The 24,780-nt window shown below is 43.1% G+C and overlaps 2 protein-coding genes across 4 annotated transcripts; both read left to right on the top strand.

Moving 5' to 3' along the window:
- The first annotated feature begins 14,122 nt into the window (after positions 1-14,122).
- LOC110532286 (DNA-binding protein inhibitor ID-1) lies at positions 14,123-16,807 on the top strand. The gene is made up of 2 exons (XM_021616037.3): positions 14,123-16,107; positions 16,258-16,807. The coding sequence occupies exons 1-2, from the start codon at positions 15,763-15,765 to the stop codon at positions 16,291-16,293; spliced, it is 381 nt and encodes a 126-aa protein (XP_021471712.1). The 5' UTR covers positions 14,123-15,762; the 3' UTR covers positions 16,294-16,807.
- Positions 16,808-18,582: 1,775 nt separating this feature from the next.
- Positions 18,583-22,536, top strand: mrgbp (MRG/MORF4L binding protein). Of its 3 annotated transcripts, none has more exons than XM_021616036.3 (6): positions 18,849-19,062; positions 19,674-19,795; positions 19,925-20,006; positions 20,096-20,170; positions 20,324-20,479; positions 21,284-22,536. In XM_021616036.3, exons 1-5 carry the CDS (start codon positions 18,903-18,905, stop codon positions 20,431-20,433), a joined length of 549 nt encoding a protein of 182 aa, XP_021471711.1. In that variant the 5' UTR covers positions 18,849-18,902; the 3' UTR covers positions 20,434-20,479; positions 21,284-22,536. The 3 variants fall into 3 exon arrangements, with proteins under 3 accessions (XP_021471710.1, XP_021471711.1, XP_090040645.1); XM_090184519.1 differs by having other exon boundaries at positions 18,877-19,062; positions 20,324-20,363; XM_021616035.3 differs by lacking the exon at positions 20,324-20,479 and having other exon boundaries at positions 18,583-19,062.
- Positions 22,537-24,780: the final 2,244 nt, after the last annotated feature.

Here is a 24,780-nt window from a genome sequence, read left to right on the forward strand (position 1 = left end):
TCCAGAGACACCACAGTATCCAGAGAGACCACAGTATCCAGAGAGACCATAGTATCCAGAGAGACCACAATATCCAGAGAGACCACAGTATCCAGAGACCACAGTATTCAGAGAGACCATAGTATCCAGAGAGACCATAGTATCCAGAGACCACAATATCCAGAGAGACCACAGTATCCAGAGAGACCATAGTATCCAGAGAGACCACAATATCCAGAGAGACCACAGTATCCAGAGAGACAACAGTATCCAGAGAGACCACAGTATCCAGATAGACCACAGTATCCAGAGACCACAGTATCCAGAGAGACCACAGTATCCAGAGAGACCACAGTATCCAGAGAAACCACAGTATCCAGAGAGACCACAATATCCAGAGAGACCACAGTATCCAGAGACACCACAGTATCCAGAGAGACCACAGTATCCAGAGAGACCATAGTATCCAGAGAGACCACAATATCCAGAGAGACCACAGTATCCAGAGACCACAGTATCCAGAGAGACCATAGTATCCAGAGAGACCATAGTATCCAGAGACCACAATATCCAGAGAGACCACAGTATCCAGAGATACCATAGTATCCAGAGAGACCACAATATCCAGAGAGACCACAGTATCCAGAGAGACCACAATATCCAGAGAGACCATAGTATCCAGAGACCACAATATCCAGAGAGACCACAGTATCCAGAGAGACCACAGTATCCAGAGACCACAATATCCAGAGAGACCACAGTATCCAGAGAGACCACAATATCCAGAGAGACCATAGTATCCAGAGACCACAATATCCAGAGAGACCACAGTATCCAGAGAGACCACAATATCCAGAGAGACCACAGTATCCAGAGACCACAATATCCAGAGAGACCACAGTATCCAGAGACCACAATATCCAGAGAGACCACAGTATCCAGAGAGACCACAGTATCCAGAGAGACCACAGTATCCAGAGAGACCACAGTATCCAGAGACCACAGTATCTAGAGAGACCATAGTATCCAGAGACCACAGTATCCAGAGAGACCACAGTATCCAGAGAGACCACAGTATCCAGAGAGACCACAGTATCCAGAGACCACAGTATCCAGAGAGACCACAGTATCCAGAGAGACCACAGTATCCAGAGAGACCACAATATCCAGAGAGACCACAATATCCAGAGAGACCACAGTATCCAGAGAGACCACAGTATCCAGAGACCACAATATCCAGAGAGACCACAGTATCCAGAGACCACAATATCCAGAGAGACCACAGTATCCAGAGAGACCACAGTATCCAGAGAGACCACAGTATCCAGAGAGACCACAGTATCCAGAGAGACCACAGTATCCAGAGACCACAGTATCCAGAGAGACCATAGTATCCAGAGAGACCACAGTATCCAGAGAGACCACAATATCCAGAGAGACCATAGTATCCAGAGACCACAGTATCCAGAGAGACCACAGTATCCAGAGAGACCACAGTATCCAGAGAGACCACAATATCCAGAGAGACCATAGTATCCAGAGACCATAGTATCCAGAGAGACCACAGTATCCAGAGAGACCACAGTATCCAGAGAGACCACAGTATCCAGAGACCACAATATCCAGAGAGACCACAGTATCCAGAGAGACCACAGTATCCAGAGCTACAACAGACTACCTATCAGCAGTCTTTTCTCAAGGGGAAGGCTTTCTTGTGTCTAGAACCTTAAAACACCTGTTCTACGGCCCAACTAAACACGGACCACTGATTCTCAACTGTGGGGTTTTAAGGGGGTTTATTCAAAATATCTGAACACTAAAGTACTATTGTGGTGAGCACAGGGGCAGTTACAGCTTTTTTATTTAACTAGGCAAGTCCATTTCAGAACAAATCCTTATTTACAATGACAGCCTAGGAACAATGGGTTAATCGCCTTGTTAGCTCAGGGATTTGATCTAACAGCCTTTTGGTTACTGGCCCAATGAGCTAACCACTTGGCTACCTTCCTCCCCAGTTATAGCTTATTGGTGCTCTCCACATGGGCAATTCCCTTTTTTCTCCAGAGGAGGACTGAGACAGAATGTGATGAGAGGGGAGGCCTCTCTGTCTATCTCTCTCCATCTTTTTCCCTCTCTTTCTCCATCTTTCCTTCCCTGTCTCTTTAGGGGGTGACAGCTGTCGACTGGCTGTTAATCTCAGGCTGGTTGAGGATGAGGCGCTGTGGTGCCGTTGGCCAGCTGTGAACAGCTGGTCCCTCTAAAGGGAAGCCCCTGCACCCCGCTGCACTTCCCGGGGACTTTCTATGGGTGCAGCAGAAGAGACACGGCCTCATTGTTGAGCTCATCTGGGGGTGTTTGGGGGGCCTTGTTAGACCAGGATCATTGTCTCAGTGTAAATTAGTTAACATGTCTCCAGAGTCACTTACCCCAGATAAATCTGTTGTCACATTTTTGGAAACTAAGAGTATTCTGTTTGTGGAAGTATTTTTTTATATTTAAAGCTAGACTTGGTTGGAGTTTGTTTATTTTTTGAACTTCTTACCTAATAAAAACAAGAACATCTTTACGCTTCTTGAGTAGGTTGTGTGTATCTTTTCTGTCTCTGGGCTATAAGCGATTTTCCAACCTGATTTTGAAACCGTTCCTCTCCCACTTCACATCTGTGGATATTGAAAGGGATGTTTCAATTTCAAAGCAGCGTTTGCTAACAAAAACAGAATAGAGCTGTGGATGAAAAGGAGCATTTTGAGAAAGGGATTCTTTCCCTCCCTTTTCAACCCAATGGCAGTAGGAATTAGCATGTTTAGCAGTAGGGCTGAATAATAGACTGCAAGCTACTTGCATCAATGGAAGGGTACCACTTTACAACACCTCTACATCTAATATATGGTATTTATCAGATCATTTTATCCAAAGCAACTTATGCATGTATCCATTTTTCCATATGGTTGGCCACAGCAGGAATTGAACCTACAACCCTAGCATTGCAAGTACTGCGATCTACTGACTGAGCCACAGAGGACCATGTCCACAATGACAATTATTTGCTCATAAGATGACTTCCAACTTCTTATCCACCTGTTACTCTTGAGCACAATATTACTAATGGGTTTGAAGTGCCATACATGCCACCAGAAGCTGCAATGGAGGAACTGGTAACAACTTATAAACATGCAGATGAGGTCAGGTCTGTCTGGTACATTCCACTGCATATAACATGATATGCACTGACTGAAGGAAGAGTCAGGGCTTTAGCTAATGCTGGGGTGATTGAGGAGGGGGTCAGAGAGAAGTAGCAGAGGGGTAGGTTGGGCAGGGCTGTCCAGAGCATTATAAAAGCCCCAGGCATTATTTGATTTGCTACAAGCTATAACAGTGTCTCCTATTGTGTGGGCCCTGACTGTGTATGGCTCTCAGGTCCTGGGCTTCTCCAAGCATTTGCCATTGGAGTGGAAAGGATCCCACTGCACAATGTCTATGCTCTCAATAGATCTTTGCGTGCCATTGGTGCACTGTCACTAGCAGATGGCAAGCTAATTAGAAGCTATTAAGGGCCTTGAGAGTGTGTGTGGGAACCAGGCTGGTTGTTGGACCCTGGTGCTCAGGGCCCTCAAGCTGTGGCCACTGCCCCAACCAATGCCTCGCCCTGCTGGGTGTGGGAGAGAGGGGGCAGCCCTGTGGAACCAGGCACCATGGGGAGAGAGGGTGCATGCTGGGAAGACCAGGTGACAATGTAAAAGGACAATGGTTTTTGTATTGTGCCTGAGTGAGTGCCATAGTGGGGGGAAAGTTGGTGCTGCATACTTTCTCATACCTAAGTATAATATATCCTGCATCACACAGCTCTCGGGGGGTGAGGGCGAGGTGCTGTGCTGTGTGTGTCTGAACTGGGCTTGACCCACTAAGACCGCATCAGTGAGATGGGTGGCAGGGGTCAAGGGTCACAGCACAGCCACAAGAGGATGCTCATTAGCTGCCTTTCAGAGGGCAGCCTGCTGCCTGCATGTTGATTCTCAGGGCTCAGAGGAAACCTATAATCTACACGCTGACAATGGCATTAGCCTGAAATCTAGGAGTGGAATAATAACTCAAACAAACTGGTTACCAGGCTAAAATGGCATCAAATTCAGCTGAAGATGGCATCTAACGTCATAACACCATGGCATTCATGCACAATTCTAAAGCATATCAGATTTCTGAAGAACTCAGATTGACAGAACAACTTTTTTCAAGTCTAAACTTGGCGTGAATGATAAGATTGGACATAATACATGTTCCTGTTTTGGATTTACCTTGAAATGTCCCACTCAAGTAGAAGTACTGTTATTTTAATGACATTTTTACTCAAGTAGAAGTACTGTTATTTTAATGACATTTTTACTCAAGTAGAAGTACTGTTATTTTAATGACATTTTTACTCAAGCAAAAGTACTGTTATTTTAATGACATTTTTACTCAAGCAGAAGTAAAATGATTTGTGAAAAAAAAAACTAAAGTAAAAGTACAAAGTAACACATTTAAAAAGTACTTTTATAAAGTAAAAGTAATTTAGTTACTTTTAAAATAAAAACATTGACTTTGATAATTAGCTAATTTCGCTACGGTTACCTGAACGTTGTTGCACATGACCTTTTCCATGCATTCCATTGAAAAAGGAAGAGAGAAAATGTATGTATAGTAGGAACTAAGTCAAAAATATACTAGATTTGTCAAAAATATACTATTAAACTGAAAATAAATGTAACATTAAAATCAATTATCTTTGTTGATCAATAAAAATGAAATACAAAATAAAGTGCATTAAAAATAAAGTTGTCAGACTTTAATATATTGTACTTCAGTACTCACAAACTCTCTCTTTCACTCACTCACAAGGGGTGGAAAGAGTACGGAAATATCCTACTCAAGTAGAGGTACTGTTACTTTATTGAAAGTTTACTCAAGTAGAAGTAAAATGACTGACTTTGAAATATACTCTAAAAAAAACAACTACTCAGAAAAGCTACTCAATTACAGTAACGAGAGTAGTTGAAATTTGTTAATTTACACTTCTGTGTCTGGCTTATACCTAACTACTGATTTACTCCAATACAAATTACTAACTGGTTAGGGAGTCGTGGATTCCTGTTATGCCCTGTCATTCACACCAGAGTGTAATGTGGGACAGAGATGAATATCAATGCAGACCAAGAAATTGTCCTGGATGAGACTATTCTATTTGATATACACAGGGAGTAATGCACTGTAAAGACAGAAAGCTATGCAGTATTATGTTCACATCCTGTCCTATATTTGCAGACCTTTTATTAAAAATGTAAATTCAAATAATAATAATAATACATGTTTTATTGTCACATACACCGGATAGGTGCAGTGAAATGTGAAAAGTGAAAGGCTTATTGAAGATTGAGATCTTGAAAGCCCTTATAATCTTCTAACCTAAATGACCATCACAAGGCGTTTCTGACACCAGATGTCAATGGCTGGTGTCCATCTCAGTTTGACCTGGGGAACATAGACCTCCAGTGTGGCACATCCCCCTCCAAGCTGCACTGTGTGCTGGTGCGTAGCATCAGCCCACGCAGAGAAGAAGTGTTCCCCTTTACTTAACACCATAAATTTTTTGCTCTACTGTGGGAATTGTACTCAAATTAACACCATATTAGCCACTTTCAATGTAACATACGAAAACAAGAAGAACTATGCAAGACTTATGCAAAACTAACTGTACAAGAGATTTCTCTACAAGAGAAACTTTGAAGTTTGTGTAAATGTGAAAGGAATGTTGGAGAATATAACACAATAGATCTGGTAAAAGACAATACAAAGAAGAAAACAACCATTCTTTTGTATTTTTTTTGTACCATCATCTTTGAAATGCAAGAGATAGGCCATAATGTATTATTCCAGCCCAGTTGCAATATATATATATAAATATGTATTTATTTTGGCCACCAGACAGCAGCAGTGTATGTGCAAAGTATTAGACTGATCCAATGAACTATTGCATTTATGTTCAAAATGTTGTACCAAGGCTGTCCAAATGTCCCTAATTTGTTTATTAATAACTTTTCATGTTCAAAATTGTGCACTCTCCTCAAACAATAGTATGATATTATTTCACTGTAATAGCTACTGTAAAATGGACAGTGCAGTTAGATTAACAAGAATTTAAGCTTTCTGCCAGGATCAGATATGTCTATGTCCTGGGAAATTTTCTTGTTACTTACAACCTTATGCTAATAGCGTTAGCCTACGTTAGCTGAACCATCATGTGGAAGGGACACCGATCCCGAAGAAGTTTTAAACTACACTATGTTTAGAGCATGAGCGGTTGTGGGTAGATGTGGTTGTTTTGAGATCAAAGCGAGAGCTGCATGTAGCCACGTGTGCACATTTGTTTGTATTCTTCACTAGTTAGTGAGTTATTAGCCCAGTTTTAGCTTATTTCTAGTGATTGCTTCATACAAGAGCACAAAATGTGTGCATTTCTGGACATCTTTGAAAAGCAAGTCAGGTAAAGAGCTTTTTTTTGTCTTAGAGGGGCAGTGTTGTATTTTGAGATGGTCTTGATGAAGCTATGTAGCCAATAGGCAGAGGGTAGAATAATATGTCTGATTCTATATAATAATGGCATGGGAATAATAATGCATTTTATTTTGTACAGTGGGTTCTTGCATCAAACAACACAACATTTTCAGTCACTTCCTTGTCTGAAGGACAAGTGGATAAACAGGTTAATGTCAAGTCTTGCATGTTTTTTTCAAAAGTGTCATGGAATGTAGGCCTACAGTGAACACCACACATTCGCTGCTCCTATAGGCTAAATGACAGAACAGCTATTTCCATGTAAACATGTTATGGGATTCATTTTTCTTCATTGTTGTTGATGGTAGGCCACTCACATTACGATTACGAAATAGCCAAAGTAGCCTACTTGGCCACTGTTGAAAATTTAACTTAAAGTGGGTACAGCCTCAGTGCTCATAGTAACTGTACGCCAGAAGTTGCACAGAATTCACAATGTTTGCGCTAAGCAGACTTGAAATTTGCTCAGTCAGAGTAATATGCTAAAACCGAAGTGAGTAATGCCAGCATGTTAATGCTGTCTCCACCAAGTCCAGGTTCCCAGGGCCTCAGTTTGGCCATGGGCGAGGCTCAAGGCCCCACCCCCTCAGAACTCTCAGCACACCTGCTCACAAGAGATGTTATCAGTCAAGAAGGAATGGTGAGAAAAGGAAAACCACAGATGTAGCTTTCAGCTAAATGGGACATGCCTCAAAACGCATCTTTATGCCTAACAGCTCTGTCACGGCTGTTTACTGACATGTTGATATACTGTACACAGAGGTTAAACTGTGGTAACGTCACAGCTGGGGTTGAACTTTGACCAATTATGGAGTGAGAAAGTCAGACATCCACAATAAATAATATGCAGATATGATTAGCAAGCATGAGATTAGTCTGGCTGACACCAGCTCTCAATGTCACAGCTTGCTGGGCAGTCAAGTGGGTCACGTGTCAGCCAGGCTAGCATTAGGAATAAAGGATTTTCCCCAAGGTCAGTCTAATATACAATACACTGAGTATACCAAACATTAGGAACACCTTCCTAATATTGAGTTGCACCCCCCTACCCCCCATTTGCCCTCAGAACAGCCTCAATTCGTCGGGCATGGACTCAACAAGGTGTTGACAGGATTCCACTGGCCCATGTTGACTCCAATGCTTCCCACAGTTTTGCCAAGTTGGCAGGATGTCCTTTGGGTGGTGGACCAGTCTTGATACACACGGAAAACTGTTGAGCATGAAAACCCAGCAGCATTGCAGTTCTTGACACAAACCGGTGCGCATGGCACCTACTACTATAACCCGTTCCAAGGCACTTAAATCTTTTGTCTTGCTCATTCACCCTCTGAATAGCACATATCCATGTCTCAATTGTCTCAGGGCTTAGAAATCCTCCCATTCATCTACACTGATTGAAGTAGATTTAACAAGTTAACAAGGATCATAGCTTTCAATTGGATTCACCACCTGGTCAGTCTATGTCATTGAAAAAAGCAGGTCTCCTCAATGTTTTGTACACTCAGTGGATAAACTGTGCATTCGGAAAGTATTCAGACCCCTTGACTTTTTCCACATTTTGTTAGGTTACAGCCTTATTCTAAAATGGATTAAATCGTTTTCCCCCCTCAACAATCTACACACAATACCCTATAACAGGTTTTTAGACATTTTTGCAAATGTATTAAAAAGAAAAAACGTAGATATGACATCTACATAGGTATTCAGACCCTTTACTCAGTACTTTGTTGAAGCAAATTTGGCAGCGATTACAGCCTCGAGTCTTCTTGGATTTGATGATACAAGCTTGGCAAACCTGTAGTTGGGGAATTTTTCCCATTCTTCTCTGCAGATCCTCTCAAGATCTGTCAGGTTGGATGGGGAGCGTCGCTGCACAGCTATTTTCAGGTCTCTCCAGAGATGTTCGATCAAGTTCAAGTCCGGGCTCTGGCTGGGCCACTCAAGGACATTCAGAGACCCAAAGCTACTCCTGCGTTGTCTTTGCTGTGTCCTTAGGGTTGTTGTCCTTAGGGTCGTTGTCCTGTTGGAAGGTGAATCTTCACCCCAGTCTGAGGTCATGAGCGCTCTGGAGCAGGTTTTCATCAAGCATCTCTCTGTACTTTGCTCTGTTCATCTTTGCCTCAAGCCTGACTAGTCTCCCAGTCCATGCCGCTGATAAACATCCCACAGCATGACGCTGCCACCGCCATGCTTCACCGTAGTAATGGTGCCAGGTTTCCTCCAGATGTGACGCTTGGCATTCAGGCCAAAGAGTTCAATCTTGGTTTCATCAGACCAGAGAATCTTGTTTCTCATGGTCTGAGAGTCCTTTAGGTGCCTATTGGCAAACTCCAAGCGGGCTGTCATGTGCCTTTTACTGTGCAGTGGCTTCCATCTGGCCACTCTACCATAAAGGCCTGATTGGTGTAGTCCTGCAGAGATGGTTAACCTTCTGGAAGGGTCTCCCATCTCCACAGAGGAACTCTGGAGCTCTGTCAGAGTGACCATCGGGTTCTTGGTCACCTCTCTGACCAGGGCCCTTCTCCCCCGATTGCTCAGTTTGGCCGGGCGACCAGCTCTAGGAAAAGTCTTGGTGGTTCCAAACATCTTCCATTTAAGAATAATGGAGGCCACAGTGTTCTTGGGGACCTTCAATGGTGCAGAAATGTTTTGGTACCCATCCCCAGATCTGTGCCTCGACACAGATCTGTGCCTTTGACATCGTGGCTTGGTTTTTGCTCTGACATGCACTGTGAGCTGTGGGACCTTATATAGACAGGTATGTGCCTTTCCAAATCATGTCCAATTAATTAAATTGACCACAGGTGGACTCCAATCAAAATGTAGAAACATCTCAAGGATGGAAGAAGAGTGTGCAAAGCTGTCATCAAGGCAAAGTTTGGCTAATTTGAAGATTCTCAAATATAAAATATATTTTGATTTGTTTAACACATTTTTGCTTACTACATGATTCCATATGTGTTATTTCATAGTTGTGATGTCAGCACTATTATTCCACTGTAATGCCTGTCGTTGGAAGGAGTGGACCAAAGCTCAGTGTGAAAAGTGTTCATGATTTTTTTATTATCAAAAAACACTCGAACAAAGAAACAAAACGAAAGGGAACAGTTCTGTCAGGTAACAGAGACTAAACAGAAAATAACTCCCCACAAAACCCAAACAGAAAATCACAACTTATATATGATCCCCAATCAGAGACAACGATAGACAGCTGCCTCTGATTGAGAACCACACTAGGCAACCCCCCCTCCCCCCTGAACCTATAGGGGAGGTTCCGGGTGGGCATCTACTCTCGGTGGGGGCTCCGGTGCGGGACGCAGACCCCGCCTCGCTTTAGGCTCCCCTCACTTTGGTTGCGCCTTCGGTGCAGGGATCATCGCCGGGACCTCCAGACCGTAGATCATCGCCGGAGGCTCTGGACTGCAGACCAACGCTGGGGGCTCGGGACCGCTGGGGGCTCGGGACCGCTGGGGGCGCAGGCTCCGGACTGGGGACCGTCACTGCAGGCTCCGGACCGGGGACCGTCGCTGAAGGCTCCGGTCCGGGAACCGTCGCTGAAGGCTCCGGTCCGGGAACCGTCGCTGAAGGCTCCGGTCCGGGAACCGTCGCTGGAGGCTCCGTGCCATGGATCCTCACTGGAGGCTTCGTGCCATGGATTATCACTGGAGGCTTCGTGCCATGGATCCTCACTGGAGGCTTCTGGCCATGGATCATCACTGGAGGCTTAGTGCCATGGATTATCACTGGAGGCTTCGTACGTGGAGCCGGAACAGGTCTCACAGGACTGAGGAGATGTACTGGAAGCCTGGTGCGTGGAGCTGCCACAGGGCTTACCAGGTACTGGAGGCCTGGTACGTGCAACTGGAACAGGTCTCACTGGACTGGGAAGATGCACTGGAAGCCTGGTGCGTGGAGCAGGCACCGGATACACTGGGCCGTGGAGGAGCACTGGAGGTCTCAAGCGTAGAGCTGGCACAACCCGTCCTGGCTGGATGGTTACTTTCGCCTGGCAAATGCGGGGCACTAGCACAGGACGCACTGGGCTGTGCAGACGCACCGGAGACACAGTGCGCAGAGCCGGCGCAGGATATCCTGGGCCGAAGATACACACTGGAGGCCAGGCGCGCTGAGCCGGCACCATCCGTCCTGGCTGGAAGCCCACTCTAGCCAGGCCAATGCAGGGAGCTGGAATATAGCGCACAGGGCTGTGACTGACCGGTCACATGTTCCCCACGGTAACCACGGGGAGTTGGCTCTGGTCTAAACCCTGACTCCGCCAATCTCCCCGTGTGCCCCCTCCCAAAACATTTTGGGACATGCCTCTCGGGCTTCCGTCCTAGCCGTGACCCCTTGTATAGTTGCTCCCTCCTTGCTGCCTCCGTCTGCTCCCATGGGAGGCAATCCTTCCCAGCCAGGATCTCCTCCCACGTCCAGGATCCTTTACCATTCAGAATGTCCTCCCATATTCCTCCTGACCACGCTGCTTGGTCTTTTTGAGGTGGGGAGTTCTGTAACACCTGTCGTCGGAAGGAGTGGACCAAAGCGCAGCGTGAAAAGTGTTCATGTTTTTTTATTATCAAAAAACAATCAAAACAAATTAACAAAACGAAAGCGAACAGTTCTGTCAGGTAACAGAGACTAAACAGAAAATAACTCCCCACAAAACCCAAACAGAAAATCACAACTTATATATGATCCCCAATCAGAGACAAGGCTGCCTCTGATTGGGAACCACACTAGGCAAAAACAACAAAGAAATAGAAAACATAGATTCTCCCACCCGAGTCACACCCTGACCTAACCAAACATAGAGAATAAATAAGGATCTCTAAGGTCAGGGCGTGTTTTATTTTGTTTGTCACTTTCCCTCAGATATCATACTAGAAACTGCAAACATGTATCTCCACCCCATGGCAAAATTGGCAGAATTGCATGAAATAAGTCATAAAATAGCAACATTTTCTCTACGCCCCATGTCAATATATGTAGAATTGCAAGATATTATCTCTAAAACTTCAATTTTCTCTCTTCGCTGTCAAGGGGTTTGTGGGTACGCAGTCCCACGAGCCACTGTGGTCGCTCATGATGATTTCAGATTTTTTTTGTGGCTGCCATCAAAATTGTGTAATTAATGTTTTGTATACTCAGTGTATATTACCGTATGACTTCAAACACACACTCATCCCCAGCAGCCCTACAGTATGTCACTCTGTACATCAGACATCCGTGCCTGTACCCCCCAGCACAGCACACCACAACAAGTCCCTCAGCACATAAGGAGCTAGATAAGTCTATGCAACAGGAAGGGCCTATTTCTACATTCCTACACCAGCAAAGCAGCATCAATCTACAGTACCCCTGTATTCAAAAACATATTGCCTTCCATTAGATTTATTGAAATTATGCTGACATATGAACACAAACTAAGGCTGTGGACAAAATGTATCACTGCAGTGAAAGTAATAGATAGGGACAACACAAATGGCTGTGAATGGAGAAGGTGGCAACTGGCAAAACATTCTTGGAATGTCCTTCCTCCTTATTTGGCTCCTGAGTGGCGCCGTGGTCTAAGGCACTGCATCTCAGTGCAAGAGGTGTCACTATAGTACCTGGTTTGAATCATGGCTGTATCACATCTGGCTGTGATTGGGAGTCCCATAGGGCAGTGCACAATTGACCCAGCATTGTCTAGACTTGGCTGGAGTAGGCCATTATTGTAAATAACAATTTGTTCTTAACTGACTTGCCTAGTTAAATAATGGTTACATTTTTATTTTTTTTTACCTGTTGCTTAAGGTGACTGCATGCTACAGTTCAACTGGCACCTAGCTGAACTCGGCTAGCCAAACCGAACTAGTGTACCCCCTTAAAATACCTTGCTTGAAATAAGGAGAGAAAATGTAAAGTTGGTCCATTTTGAGAAGCTGTACCCAGTAATATCTTCCTCAAAATAGTCTGAATGAATCAAGAAATCTGTCATTAATTTGAAGTTTTTGCAGAGGAGATCTTAGTAGCGCAATTTTACATCTAACTAAGATGTTTGGTGCAGTATTTCTCAGTGAAAAAATGTGCATGAAAAAGAGTTGAATGACAACATAGACTTTACTGAAGAATCCCTACTGTTGAACAATCACTGACGAAGGGGAGCAGACTTCGGCTCTGAACTTCAGCTTGCCTCCAGAAAAACATTTGTGTGCCCAAACAGCCCAACAAAAGTCCAAAACCTCACAAAATGTTGTCAGAATATATGCACAAACTCTTCTGAATTGTTTCGGCTGGGAAGCATGGTGGATACTTTTAGCTTCACTTGCTCTCTGTTTCCTGTCCACAGTGTGCAGCCGGGCGTTACTCCCTCAACAAAAAAAAATACGGAAATAAAGAGGTTGAGAGATCAAAAGTCCCCACATTTCCACCACTGACAATTCATATAATTCAACTAACCAACTGCTTCCAAACCACAGTGTGTCACAACAAATCTGGGAGGCTCCAACAACAGGGAAGTGCGAGAGAAGAGCGAGAAAACATTTTTACACCTCAATTAGTAGTAGCCAGTTGTAATGAATCACTACAGAAAGAACCTCCTCTCTGTCAGTTAAAATCAGGATCTAATCTGTATCACTTTTCTCTGTCCCTCTCCCCCCCCCCCCCCCCCCCCCCTCGCCTTGATGTGCAGTAAACAAGATTAAAAGGGCCCAGCTGTGTGGAGTTATTGTTGGTGTCAGTAGGAAGTGCTGATAGCTGTTGCAGCTGAACAAAAGCTGGATGAGAGAGCAGAGGGGCGCTCCAGACTCACTGGCCCCAGACAAGATTTCCCCCCACAATCCTTGCTCTGCACTCCCATTGTTTCAGACCACTGGCGCTCCCCATCCCCAACATGACCTGAGAAATAGGACGGAGGAAGAACAGGATGTCACTCTCCTCAGGCGCAGCTCTCTCTGCATGCTGGCGAAGAAGAAGAGTTTTACACAACTAGTATAAGCAAAAGCAGGGAATTTGTTTAAAAGAGGGTTGTCCATCTGACATATTAATTACACTTCCATAATCAATTACACGCACATTATAAGGATGCAATGTTTGGTTAAAAAAATATGTTTCTCATGCCATATTTTAACATGGTGAATTACCCCTTCAAACCACAGATTTATTTTGCTAACAATTTTCTCCGTTTTCACTTTGTATTTTCAAGACTTCTCTTGTTTGGTTCTCTGTCTCCAAATGAATTGCAAGTTTGCTGCAAACAGCACAATATCCAAGTATTTGTTTTATTTTTTTTATCATGCAGAAATCTCATTCTGGTGGACTCTACAGCCAGCCAGAGACAGAGGGGGACACTGAAATAGCAACATTGTAATTTGTTTTATATACGTGTGAAAGATTCAATGTAGCCTATGCCTGGATACAACGTTTTACTTGAGGAATTTTATTAGACAAATTAAGGGGCGGACCTAACTGAAGGAATTCAGGAACTATCAATGCAAATTCAAAGCCTTCTGTCTTTTTTATTTCACTAGCCTTTGGAATTTGAGCAAGCTAGTGACAATGGCAGTTTGCAGGTGTGGGGCGGTAATCTCTTCAGAGTGGTTTAACTTGATAAATGAAAATGAATGCCGATCTTGGGCAGCCAGTTCTCAGGGTTTGCGCTGCGCAGGTGAATGGGGGAGTGCAAGCCCGTTGTTTGCGGTCTCCATGGACACCGCCCGCGCGGCGCCAGGTTGACAGCCGTCAGGGACTTCATGAATGGGTGACGTCATGGCACTGGCGCCTGCCAGTCTGCTTCGGCTTGTTTGGACAATCTGGGGAAGATTCAGTTCAGAGCAGAGCAATGCTTTTTCAATGCCGCACTCACAGTGGGAACACGTGAAAGAATCTGTAAAATGATTCATTGGAAAACTAATTTAAGAGGAACGGGAGGGTTTAGGCTTAATGTGTTAAATATGCTATTTGTAAATGGAAAGAGATTTATTGCATAGGCTAAACTATGTGGATCCATGAGATTCGTATTCTAATGAAATGCACGTTTTAATAGATTTAAACTTTTATCCTACAATTCAAGTCATAATTTGCATACAATACTACAAAATTGTAATTACTTCGCCACTATTGACCTATTTATTGACTTACCTCCTTACTTCATTTGCACACACTGTATACAGATTTTTCTATTGTGTTATTGACCGCACGCTTGTTTATCCTATGTGCAACTCTGTGTTTTTTTTTTTTTATCGCACTGCTTTGCTTTATCTTGGCCAGGTCGCAGTTGTAAATGAGAATTTGTTCTCAACTGGCCTACCTGGTTAAATAAAAGTGAAATAAAATACAAATCAAGCAGCCAAATTAGTTTATTCCTTTGTCTATATTGGATACGCTTTGTTGAATGGCCATATTGTGATGCAACTTTAGTTTATAATACGATTTTATATTATTATGCACTTTTCCATTTGATAAAACGTAATATTTATATTTAAGCAAATAAAAAAAGAACCACTTTGGGGTAGGAAATTATTATGCACAGCTGGAATGAGCAGAATGCTTCGGTTGGCTACTCTATTTTATCGAGATTATAAATTAACTGGAATTTAAAAAATGTAAAGAAATCACCAATTTAAAAAACTATATTGTTGTGACAGATCTGGCCATTTACCGTATGATTGAGTTCAATCGGTCTACTCAGTTAAGGCTACAATTAAAAACCTATTCATCTAGTAATTGCAGCATTCTTCATGAATATGCCCCCCACCCATGTCTCCGGGCGGTCTCTACACCTGCAAAGTCCGCGGGCGACGGACAGCTGGGTTCCCACACAGGACACCATGAAAAAAAAGCACACATTTGTTTCCATTTGTAACACCATCATTTAGCAGATTGTAAAGATTGATAACACCCGATCTTTATTGGTAGAGAGAGGACTGGAAGCCCGCCCCTCCCTTGCAGCTGGGAGTTTCTCATTGGTTCAACCCTTCAAATGTTCTCGCTTTGGTCACTCCCCGAACCCTCTGGAAAGATAAATTCATCCCGAGTTCACCTCCGCCACAAACTGTCAAGTAGGCTACAAACTTAACGCTTGAAACGCTCACGAGGATAATCACCTGAACTTTTCTAACAGAACTAGCAGGTATTTACCTATTATTTGTTGTATATTGTAGCAGAAATATATATACCCTATATTTTTGCTTTTCAAGGCGACAAAATAAGAAAATGAAAGTTGTCGGATCTACCTGCGCCCTGAAAAACACCGAGGATGTGGTCCGTTGTCTCTCGGAGCAGAGTATGACCATCTCCAAGTGCAAGATCCCACTGTTGGACGAGCAGATGAGTGTATTTCTGCAGGACATGAACAGCTGCTACAGCAAACTAAAGGAGCTGGTGCCCACTCTGCCAGCCAACAAGAAAGCCAGTAAGATGGAGATTCTGCAGCATGTCATCGATTATATCTGGGACCTGCAGGTCGAGCTGGACACACCGGGCAAGCAGCAGATCTCAGGTGCAACCCGCACTCCTCTGACAACCCTCAATGCAGAACTCGCCAGCATCTCTGTGGAGGTATGTGTACAAAACAATTGCAGCAAATGTCTTGTTGCCATATGCCTGTTACATATTCAAGTGTAAAATGAGATCACTGCATATTTCTGTGCTAAAATCAAGTTCTGTGTCATAAAACTTACCATTATCCATTACTCTTATTTTTCACAGAACGGATGCGCTGATGACAGAATTCTCTGCCGTTGAAGTAGCAGAAAGAACGATGTTGCCAGCCATGCATGACATGTCGTCGCATCTTATGTCTTACATCCAGCAGTGGAACGACGTTGAAGTCCATGATGTGCATAGATAGACATTCAGGAGTTGAAACTTACGAAGTGTCAGGTCAGCGGCGCTGTCCCCAAGCAGCCACAGGTGTCCTGCTGTCACCAAGAAGAGCGGTGCGCGCCATGAAGACAAGTGTGCTGGTCGACCTGAGGATGACAATCAACAACAATGCATCCTAACCCAACGAGCTCTTAGATGTTGATACATGTTGGACTTTATGTGAAAGAATCTTTCATTCCATGTTCGATTTCTATTTTCTGTATTTTGTTCAAGTCATACCTAGAAAATATGTATATGTTTTTTTGCAAAAAAAAAGTAAATTTCTCAGATTGAGCTATATTTGTATTGTATATTACAATGATGCAGATGTGATCCCAATATTGTTTTTATAACAATGTACTTATGGTGTTTTTATTAAAACAGATATGGTAGATGAGTGTTTCCTGCTCCTTTTTCTTCATTCTTTAGTTTGAACCTTGTTTATTCACAACACACACGTTGATAGCTGTCGCCTACTACCTTGGTTTAACTTTTAGCAGTTATATTTCCACACAAAGCGTCGTTTTAGCAGGCATGGACGATTACAATAAGTTCAATCAACAGAACCATGTCTTTGGATCTACTAAGCAACCAAATCAAGACAACAGTATGTTGCTTAACAATTATTGCATTGACACAAGTTTAATTTGTCACGTTCAGTTTCCAGCAGGTATAAACGGTACAGCGAAATGCTTACTTGCAAATTCCCTCAACAGTGCCGTATAAATAAAAGCAATCAAGTATGAGTAAAACATTTGTCATTCTGACAACTCACTGCCATTTTGAATCGATGGATCTTTACTCTTACTAATTCAGAGTATGACAACGTTAATGAGCTACATATATGCTTAATGTTACTTACACAGCTTATAACACTTGGATATTATCCAAACTATTCTAAAATTAAGTGAGCATTCAACATAAAATAATCTATTCAGGTTTCCATAATATACCTACACTTGTGTACCTCTATAGGCCTACTTATAATTTAACTATAAAACTGCCTAATTGAAATAACCTAGGCATTCAGCATAGCCCTCAAAAGTGGGTAATGAATATTAATGATATACACAGAATGGTTTAGATTATGAGATTTATTCATTTTCAACATCCAATATTATTTATGCTCTCATATTCAGTTATAACTTTAGCCTACTATTCACGATCTCTCTCACACACACAGCGAGTCTCCTTTCTTGGCTGCGATCCCGACCCATCTGCAGCCTGGCTCACGGATTACTGTTTGTTAATGTTTCAATCAGCTGTGCGCCGAGGAATGTGAGGCTATTTAACCTGAACTTCCCCAGGTGTGCGGCGGCGCCGCTCAGTCTGGGCCCGCCTGCCCTTTCCTGCCCTTGGCACGATGTTATCACATAAACACAATCCCACACTGACTCGGCTTTAAAACATTAGCGCCGCAGCTGTGCACACTGCACTGCAGGGGATTTAGAGCCGCGTTACATCTGGGAGTGGAAATAAATACAACTGTTGAATAGAGCCTACTATCTACCATAGATTTGTCCTGAGTCTCCTGAGCTATTTTAACGTGTGTTACTGAAATCCACGAATGAGGCATGAACATGACAAACTGTGTTATTATAATGTACTGTGGTAAAAAGCTGAAACTGAAAAATAAACCGTATAAATGACTTGTATAATATCAATAGTAGGCATAGCCAATTACAAGTGAACCTTGTTTGTTAGTTTATGTAATGCCAACCATGAGACTGGAAATGAATGTTAATTTTACACTTGGCATAACTCTTTACTCTTTGTAGGTTATAATATTACCCTGTTGGATACGAACATAACTAAGACATATAGCCAATTATCAATCTAAAATAAAAAGCAATGTGGCATTAAAACAAAATCATTATACATTGTTCAATACATCTGACATGCAGCTCCTCTTTTCAATAGTATTTTTTCTCTGTTCAATAGTAATGTTATCATACGACCGTATTATGAGTAGTCCTATTCAATAGTGTCTATTCCATTGTATTTAATTTTACTGCGCTGAATGAAGTCTGGTGAAGCAAGAAGACGCAAGGTCATATAGCGCTCTCTTGTGATGATACATGGTTCGTACAGGCAGCCCCTTATCTTCTTTCCATAGGCAATCATTGGGTAATAAAGTGAGTGATACAATGTATCGAGTCTAGACTGGACACAGTGCAACATTGTAACCGTAAGCAGGGGAATGCGGCTACCCCAGAGCTCCAGACCTGTCCAGTTTGTGTGCACGAAGAGGGCCTCAAATATGGAATGCCCTGTCTAAATGTAGCCTGGTCACATATACACATTGTAGGCCTACTTTACCGAGGTTTGTGCACATGCAAAATAATACATTTAAAAAATGATATTATTATAGCAAGCCTATCAAAGTATTGTATGTATTGTATCAAACATCTCTGGGTGAAAGCGCATCCCAGTTGGATAACCGTTTTACCAGTGATAGGGGCGCTGTTCTCTGTCCTGCTGGCAGTTTTATGTTATTGAAAGAGAACAACAGCATGGGGGAAGCCGAGGTTGTTCCAGCCGACGAAAAACAGGCAGACTCGGGGATCAGTCACATCGAAGACTCGGTGGTATGGAGTCAAGAAGTCGAGGTGTGCCTGTTCCATGCAATGCTAGGTCACAAACCCGTAGGTAAGAATATAAAGTTAGCAAGCTAACCGTATGGTAGCTTGCTAACTCAACGTTAGCTAACGAGCTGTGTGTTGATCGTGTAGGCCTGAAAGCCCCAGGTTATAGTGGAGACGTGACGCAGAAGACGAGACAAGAGCCACAATCACAACAAACCCCCAACAACTTAGCTAGCCAGCTTATCCACAGCTAGCTATCTACTCATAGCCAGATAATGACACATCTCAATGAACTCACACAATCATTTACAATTTTAGCTTGCTAGCTAGCTAAACATCTGCATGTTCTCTCAAAGTGTGTTGGTCAAATGTATTCACTGAGATAGCGTTCGGTAGCAAGCCAATTGAACTTCCGGTCTGACATACACATCTGGAAATCATAACACAAACAGCTTCTCTTCCCAAAATCAATTGCTTTGCCTTTAATTAAATTATTTTTACCTGCCGTTAGCTTATTGTACTAGCTAAAGAAGAAGTAAACTAGCTATCTCTAGTTTTACTTTTGGCCAAAATATTGTTCTTTGTTATGATCCATAACTAGATTTGAATGGTCTGACTATAGAATATTGAATCAGATTGTCAACCTACCACTTGGTCCGGAATTTTTTTCTGTAGGGGTAAATCGTCACTTTCACATGATCTGCATCCGGGATAAATTCAGCCAGAATATTGGGAGGCAAGTGTCATCAAAGGTGATCTGGGACCACCTGGGAACTATGTATGACATGTCAGCCTTGGTGAGTAAAGCATCATGATCTTTGTCTGGCATTTGTAATAGATTGTAATAGATTGACAGTCAGCTGTAATTTTTGTTTTTATGTAATACTGAACACTAATGATAAAGTCACACATTCTGTCCACTGCAGCATGAGTCTGAAATATTGCCGTTTCCCAACTCAGAGAAGAGCTTCAATCTTCCAGACGAGATTATTCAGCAAGTAAAAGAAGGTAAAGTCTCTTTTTTCAGAATCCACTATACTTACTCAAATGCTGAACTACTGGAAAGTCCATACTCTCTCTCTTTTTGCCTCAAACAGGTAAACTGGTATCCGAGGACGACGTGAAAGACGATTTCAAAGAAGAACGAGACCCCCCAGCCATGCATGAAGAAGGTTCTCTCTCATTCAGATACATTAGCTATGTTTCCCCTCCTATGCCCCCCTCTTCCTCTCCTCTTTCTCTCTGACTTGAGTCCGTGCATCTCTTCTCCTTTGGCACAAAAAGCGACATCCCTCACCCTGGTCGTTTGTGTCTCGTTTTTAAAGGTCTGAGTCCCAGTATGGCTGCTGGCCAGGATTTTGAGAGGTATGGACAGAAGGACTCTTTCGATCTGTTCCAAAACTCCAGCTTGACCCCAGTACAGACCAGCTCATAACCAGAGGCTTCTTTACAGTGACCACCTGCCTAGTGCACAAAAAAATGTGCGTCTGTATTTTTCTCAGTTTCTCTTTTTCTCTCCTTTAAATTTTTTGGGGGTTTTGAAGACATTTTCAAGCATGGCATGTCGATTTTTGTTACAGTTCTATATTGTTTTGTTTTGATGGAATTTGATGACAGAAGACAGAAGATATAATTGCATGTTTCAAATGGGTGGTGATGGGAATTGGAGGCTATGACTTGGTGCTCTTGAACCGGCCTTTTCTCTCTTCTATCATCATTCCTTTTCTTAAGACTATTTGAATGTCACCTGTCTGTTGAACTCTACTCTGGTCCTCTATCCACCACTGTGCCCCTGGTCTATTGTACATGATATCTTTATTGATGTACCCAGAAAACAGTACCACCTGACACTAGAATAACAACGGGTTTAATTTGAGTCCACCATACCCTACCAAGTCACTGTAGTAGCTAGGGCCGGAACGATACCAGTATCGCAATAGTATCGTGGCAAGGAAACAAAACACAATGTGGATGTAACTTCTTTAGGAAAACAGCACTAAGCTATAGCACACAATTTTACATATAGCAGGTTTTTAAAGGGCCAAAGAGTTTGTTTTTCTTCGTGTTTTCATTTTTGCCATGGAAAAAATATAGTGATACTGGTATTGTCCCAGCCCTAGTAGTAGCAGTCACTTGATGCCTTCCTCACTGACCTGAGAGAAGATTTCAGAACTTGGACTGAGTGATGCAGAATATTTTAAACTGTCAATCATTTGCAAAACCTCCCTCCCCTTACCTGAAAACTTCCCCTCATCTTCTCTTTCTCTCCTTCTTGTCTCTCTCAGGCAGCAACTCCTCAGTGAAGATGACAGAGAGGGTAGGCAGCAAAGACAAGGACAGAGAAAGAGACAGAGAGAAGGGTTCCGCTGAGGGCGGCCCGGGGAAGGAGGCAGCAGACAAGAGGAAGAGGAACCGTGCCACTGAGAAGGTGCTCAACTCCAGCAGCAACCCCTCCAGCCCCGGTGGAGCCAAGCGGAGAAGGACGTAGGCCAAGCCACCAGGAGGCGCCCTCGAGATATCATCCACTGCAGAGAGCAGGAGACACCAGGGAGAGGAGGAGAGACCTGGGACTGGAGAGACTAATCTGTGAAGCCTGGAGGGAAGAGGAGGGAGAGAATGACAGGAGAGTGACATTTTATGAGTAATAGATTATAGAGCTATTTGGACAATGCTGAATTTGTGGACAGGTATCCAGGATACCTCATGAAGAACTTTTAAGCCCACAGAAGCTGTAATTTTAGTATGTTGGGTTTTCTCAGAACAACTAGAAAGATGTAGCATTCCCTGTTGCCACACAATCTCTGAAAGCCACACTGCAAAAGCAGTGTGATGACTACAACACTGAATCGTATCGGTCATGATGATCAATATACTGTCACAGCATCTGGTATATTTGGACCATCCCGTCCCACCAGTCCTCAGCTGTGCTGTGGATCAGAGGCCAGCATGACAATTTACTAATATTGACACAATTCAAGCTGACGCATATCAATGCTTCTGCATTGATGTCAGAATAAGTGTAATGGTACTAGTGCTTGTGTTATGTGAAGTTCTCTTGTTTGGCCTTGGAGAAATGCTGGACTACTAAATCCAATCAATACACTGTATGTGACTGGCTGGACGCTTGCATTAATTCATTGTCATTTTTTTTAGTTCTGAACTGTTACAAGTGGTTATAAACAAATGTATAGAGCTACTCATGGTAGTGTACCTCATCCACCTCTTCCAGTGACTGCAACCAGATGGTCATTGTGCCTCCTTATATCTGTATAAACTGTAGTTGCCAGTGGTGCAAAATGTTGTTAACTTTTTTTCCCACAGTCATTATTTGATGTAATTTTGTCCTTGGGGATTATTAAATCAGCATGTTTTGGTAATCGCTCCAAATGATTTTTTTTGTCTGTCTCAATGACTGACTTCTCAGAATCAAATAAAACAATGTGTAGCTGTAGTCTCCACCCATGTGAGATATGTTATTTTGTTTGTCTATTTATTTGACATGCTTCATTTTAAGGCATTAAATATGAGTTTGGACTAAGTTTGTGAATGGTTCGTTAATTCAACAGTGTACTCTGATGGAGTGTTACGATGTGTAGTATTTGTTCATTGATATCTCCCAAAAAGGATTTCCCTTAGTGTGTCTTGTCTCTGAACTTCATGGTGCTCACTCGGGAGGCATTTACTAAGCAACATGACTGTTTTCATTAAACGAGTATCTGTCAGAGTGATAGGCCACTGACTAAACACTTCTCTGTACCACACATGAATCTTTGATAGACTGTCTTCATCTATGATTTACTGTTATTACTGTTATTACTGTTATTATAACAAGGGGTTATAGGGTATAACATGTCCGTGACTCAATTATAAATAATTTCTCTCTAACCTGAACAGTTTCTCATTCTAACTTATCTTTACCCTATCTCTCTGCACTAGATGGGAAAGGGCTCCTTTAAGTATGTGTGGGTGCTGGACAAGCTGAAGGCAGAGAGGGAGCAGGGCATCACCATTGACTTCTCGCTGTGGAAGTTTGAGACCACTGAGTGTACAAAACATTAGGAACACCTGCTCTTTCCATGACATACACTATATATACAAAAGTATGTGGACACCCCTTCAAATGAGTGGATTTGGCTATTTCAGCCACACCTGTTGCTGACAGGTGTATACAATCGAGCACACAGCTATACAATCTCCTTAGACAAACATTGTCAGTAGAAGGACCTTCACTGAAGACTTTCAACGTGACACCGTCATAGGATGCCACCTTTCCAACAAATCAGTTCTTCAAATTTCTGCCCTGCTAAAGCTGCCCCGGTCAACTGTAAGTGCTGTTATTGTGAAGTGGAAGCATCTAGGAGCAACAACAGCTCAGCCGTGAAGTGTTAGGCCACACAAGCTCACAGAATGCGACTGCCGAGTGATGTAGCTCGTAAAAATAGTCTGTCCTCAGATGCAACATTTACTACCGAGTTCCAAACTGCACCTGGAAACAACGTCAGCACAATAACTGTTTGTCAGGAGCTTCATGAAATGGGTTTCCATGGCCGAGCAGCCGCACACAAGCCTAAGATAAACCATGCACTACGCCAAGCATTGGCAGGAGTGGGTTAAAGCTTTCCGCCATTGGACTCTGGAGTAGTGGAAACATTCTCTGCAGTGATGAATCACGCTTCACCATCTGGCAGTCCGACGGACTAATCTAGGTTTGGCAGATGCCAGGAAAACGCTACCTGTCTGAATGTATAGTGCCAACTGTAAAGTTTGGTGGATGAGGAATAATGGTCCGGGGCTGTTTTTCAGTGTTTGGGCTAGGCCCCTTAGTTCCATTGTAGGGAAATCTTAACGCTACAGCATACAATGATATTCTAGAAAATTCTGTGCTTCTAACTTTGTGGCAAAAGTTTGGGGAAGGCCCTTTTCTGTTTCAGCATGACAATTTTCCCGTGCACAAGCGAGGTCCATATAGAAAAATGTTTTGTCGAGATCGGTGTGGAAGAACTTGACTGGTATGCACAGAGCCCTGACCTCAACCCCATCGAACACCTTTGGGATGAATTGGACCGCCAACTGCGAGCCAGGCCTAATCGCCCAACATCACAAATGCTATTGTGGCTGAATGGAAGCAAGTCCCCGCAGCAATGTTCCAACATCTAGTGGAAAGCCTTCCCAGAAGAATGAAGGCTGTTATAGCAGCATAGGTTTGACCGACTCCATATTATTGCCCATGATTTTGGAATGAGATGTTCAACAAGCAGGCATCCCAATACTTTTGGTCATGTATTATCGTCTGACCAGGTGAATCCAGGTGAAAGCTATTATCCCTGATTGATGTCACGTGTTAAATCCTCATCAATCAGTGTAGATGAAGGGGAGGAGACAGGTTAAAGAAGGATCTTTAAGCCTTGAGACAACTGAGACATGGAATGTTCCATTCAGAGGGTGAATGGGAAAGACAAAAGATTTAAGTGCCTTTGAACGGGGTACGGTAGTAGGTGCCAGGCGCACCGGTTTGAGTGTGTCAAGAACTGCCACGCTTCTGGGTTTTTCACATTCAAAAGTTTCTTGTGTGTATCAAGAATGGTCCACCACCCAAAGGACATCCAACCAACCAAAGTTGGAATCATTGGAGTCAACATGGGCCAGCATCCCTGTAGAATGTTTCCGACACCTTCTAGAGTCCATGCCCTGACCAATTGAGGCTGTTTTGAGGGCAAAAGGGGTGCAACTCAATATTAGGAAGGTGTCCCTAATGTTTTGTACACTCAGTGTATTATATTAC

The sequence above is a fragment of the Oncorhynchus mykiss genome, chromosome 9 (genome assembly GCF_057628025.1).
Source record: "Oncorhynchus mykiss isolate SJ-2025 chromosome 9, ASM5762802v1, whole genome shotgun sequence".
NCBI lineage: Eukaryota > Metazoa > Chordata > Actinopteri > Salmoniformes > Salmonidae > Oncorhynchus > Oncorhynchus mykiss.